Below are 3,606 nucleotides of genomic sequence, written 5' to 3' on the forward strand. Positions count from 1 at the left end.
GGCCGGGGTGCTGGGTCCTGGGGCGGGGGGCGGGGGGGGGGGCATAGTTATGCGGGGTGGCATGTAGGAGGGGGTCCCGGGGGGAAGTGAGTCCCTGGGGTAAGGAGGAGCCTCCCACCCCCCCGGTGGTTCTCCTCCAATGAGGTGCCCACCCCGCATAGCTGGGAGAGGGGTCTCTGTTTGCCCCGCCCAACCATGCTACATGTGTGTGGCCCAGACGCCTGGGTCCTGTGTGTGTGTATGCGGGGCAGCTTAAAGGGACCCCGGTCTGTGGGCTCCCACCCTGCAGGCCAGGCAGAGAACCCAGCTGTCCGGGGCTGTCTTCCACATCTGGTTTCTCCTCTGTGGGTCCATCTTGGATGCCTGGGTTCTCTGTCAGTCTGGGATGCTGCGTTTTGGGTGGTCATGGTGGAGGTGGTCCCCTGGGTCCTTTGTTTGGGGGCGCATTGCATGTATCTGAGCTCGTGGGGGCAGGGTACTCACTGCGTCAGGCCGGGAGGCGGCGATGTCAGGCCCCAACGGGGAGGGGACACGGGGCCGGGTGGGCAGGCCAGGGGCGCCTTCGGGCAGGGGGCATGGGGGGGGCAGCTTGTAGACGTCTGTGCCATGGCCTGGCGGCCCCTCCGGCCCCTGTGAACAAGGGAGGGTGGTCAGGCCATGGCTGGATCCCCACACCCCTGCGGCAAAGCATGCTAGTCCTGTCAGACCCCCCCACCCGGACCACAAAGCATCCTGGCAGCTGGGAGGAGGGGCAGTTGGGCCAAGGCCGGACCCCCATCCCAAAGCATCCTGAGAGTGATGGGAGGCAAAGGCAGGCCCCCCCTGCCCCCCTTGGCCCAGTGCATGCTGGGAACTGCAGGGGCCTCACCTCATCATCCTCTGGCAGGGGGGGCAGGCCAGGCCCGGGGCCGGGGCTGGGGGAGCGCTCGGGGTCGCGGTCCCGCAGGCCAGGGCTGTTGCGCATCCAGGCACGGCAGACAGGGTAGAGCGGTGCCGCCTCGGGGAACTGCGCCAGGTCCACACTCCGATCGAACAGCTTGATCACATACGTGTCTGCAAGAGGGGGCAGGATGAGGCCCAAATCAGGGCCCTCCTACCTCCCTCCCAGACGGCCATGTGCCCCCCCCCCCACGGATCAGGCCTGGATCAGGGTCCTCCTCCCTGCCAGCCATATGCCCCCCACCCTTCCAGGATCAGGATCCTCTCCTGGACACCTGGGTTCTCTCCAGCCCTGAAGCATGGGGGTGAGAGTATTGGTGGTGGGGAGCCCACATCTGGGTTCTCTCCCCCCCGCCACTCACTCTGTCTCTGCTGGCCGCCTTCTGTCAACCCATCGTCTGTCTCCTTCCTCTTCTTGCGCCGGTGATGGGAGAACCGAGCCGAGGGCCTGGGGGTGAGAGAGGGGGATAAGACTAAGTTCTACCCCCCACCCCGACACCCCTGCGCCAAGCCCTGGGGGTGGTGTTGCCCCATAGACAACAGCTTGCCCCAGCCCGCTGTCTGCAGAGGGGTGCGATATGGGACAGAAATGTAGCCAGATGGCTTATCCAGCACCAAGATGCAGTCAGGTCTGGGGAAGAACAACTGGGGAATGGCTGCATATAACAGCACCAGAAGACTTCCTTGGGCCCAAGACGCAGCCAGCTCTGGAGAGGAACAGCTGCATCTAACACCATTATGAAAGGCTTTACAGGGCCCAAGATGAAGGCAGCTCTGGGGATGAGCAGCTGGGGAATGGTGGCATAAAACGCCCCCCACCAGCTCTCCTCAAGCTCCAGGATGCAGCCAGCTCTGGGGTGGAGCCGTGCAGACACCCACCTCTTCCCGGCAGCTGTGGGAGAGGAGTCTCTGGAAGGAGAAGACAGAGGGGGTGGTCAGGGGGATGGGACCATCCTGCCCCCCCCCGGACACCTTAACCCTGGCCCTCCCCCCATTCAGGCCTGGCCTTACTTGCCAAGTGGGTCGCTGGGCGGCTTCCCAGGATCCTCGTCCATCTGCTCCCTGTATAGAGCAGACAGGTGAAGCGAGGTGAGGTGCAGCGAGGCCCCCCCCAAGCCAGGATCCCTGCTGCCACCCCGCTGACCCCCAGGATCGGAGCCGCACCCACCGCTCGCCGTCGCTGCGCTCCAGCAGGCCCTGCAGCACTGCATCCAGGCGGCTCCGCGCATTTGCTGTCTCCAGGTCTGCGGGGGGGGCGACGACAGAGATGCAGCTGATGGGGGCAAGGTGCTGTACGCCCCCCCTTCAAACCTGCCCCAGGTGCCCGCTGCCTAGCAAACCCATAAGAAGCCCCACTCCCACCCCCAGGGACCCCAGGTGTCCAGGCTCCCCCCACCCCCCATGCGTTTTGGGACAGGAAGTATAAGACTGACCCCCCCCACAACAACTGGGTTTACAATTGAGTCCCGCATCCCACTTGTCACCTCCACATCGGGGCCAGGACCCCAACCTCCACCCCTACCCCCCGTGGGTGGGGCCAAGACCCTAAGCCCCTCCCCTATGCCCTGTAGGCGGGGCCAGGGCCTCTCCAGCCCCTCCCCAAGCCCCTGTGGGCAGTGCTAGGACCACCTCAAGCACCGCCCCTCCCCCCGAGGGCGGGGCCAGGAGCCCTCTAGCCCCTCCCTTACCCCTAGGTAGGCAGGGCTAAGACCGCAGGCTCCTCCCCTCCCCTGTGGGCGGGACCAACCCCCAAACTCCTAGCAGGTGGGACCAGGCCCGTGGCCCCTCCTCCCATAGGCGGGGCCAGACCCCTAAGTCCCTCCCCTACCCCCGAGGCCTTAAAGGGCCCAGCACCCACCGGGCTTCTCCACTTTGACTTTGACCGGCAGCATCCTGAAGGGCAGGGGGCCGGGAGCCCGTGCGCCCGGGATCGGCGCGAGGGGGATCTGGGGGGTCGGGAGCCCCGGACGCCCGGGTTCTCCGCGTCCTTGTGGGCCCCGCCCCTCGTTCCGGTCTCCCTTTGGTCCCGGAGCTGTCAATCATCACCGTCGCCCAATCTGGGCTCGCGCTGGGAAAGGGCGGGCTCCTCCTACGGCGGCCATATTGAATTCGAGGTCTCTGCGCGATGCACTATGGGAGCCGTAGGCTTAGCACGGAGGGCTCATAGGAAATAGTGTCCGAAGCGGCGCTCAGTCCGGGAGTCGTAGTCCTAGACCCCTAAGTCTCATGGGAAATGTAGTCCTCGGCTGCTCTGCCCCGCCTGCGGCGGCCATTTTGAATATTATAGGGTCCGCGGGGCAGCATGGGAGCTTGCGCGCGGAGCTTCACGGGCATCTCGGCCGCCATTTTGAACGCCCGCGCGAGGCGCCATGGGAGAGGTAGTCCCGGCCCCCCGGAAGCGTCGTCGGCCCATGCCCGGCGGCCATTTTGTGCGGAGGCCGCGGGGTATTGTGGGCGGGCGCGGTCTTCCCGTGATGCTTGGGGTCCTCCCGTTGCTAGGAGACGGGCTGGGCGGCAGGTTCGGTTTGCGGCGCGGCCCGGACGCCGGGACCGGGGAGGCGCTTACCCCGCGCCGGAGCCGGCCCCATGGAGCGCAGGTGGGGCCGGGCCGGGCCGGGACACCCGCGCTGTGTTCAGCTCGGGGGCAGCCCCCCGCCAACCGACCCC

At 66.6% G+C, this 3,606-nt stretch overlaps 1 protein-coding gene across 1 annotated transcript in view; it reads right to left on the bottom strand.

The window, feature by feature from the left end:
- Positions 1–3,600, bottom strand: part of LIN37 (lin-37 DREAM MuvB core complex component) — a 6,085-nt gene extending 2,485 nt beyond the window's left edge. The window contains exons 1-7 of the mRNA XM_006036128.3: positions 2,798–3,600; positions 2,108–2,183; positions 1,951–2,001; positions 1,819–1,848; positions 1,302–1,387; positions 869–1,053; positions 484–630 (exon numbers count right to left, since the gene is read on the bottom strand). Coding sequence (XP_006036190.1) covers positions 484–630; positions 869–1,053; positions 1,302–1,387; positions 1,819–1,848; positions 1,951–2,001; positions 2,108–2,183; positions 2,798–2,831 — 609 coding nt within the window. The 5' untranslated portion in view covers positions 2,832–3,600. The remainder of the gene's footprint in view (positions 1–483; positions 631–868; positions 1,054–1,301; positions 1,388–1,818; positions 1,849–1,950; positions 2,002–2,107; positions 2,184–2,797) is intronic.
- Positions 3,601–3,606: the final 6 nt, after the last annotated feature.

Source organism: Alligator sinensis, unplaced genomic scaffold (genome assembly GCF_000455745.1).
Source record: "Alligator sinensis unplaced genomic scaffold, ASM45574v1 scaffold113_1, whole genome shotgun sequence".
NCBI lineage: Eukaryota > Metazoa > Chordata > Crocodylia > Alligatoridae > Alligator > Alligator sinensis.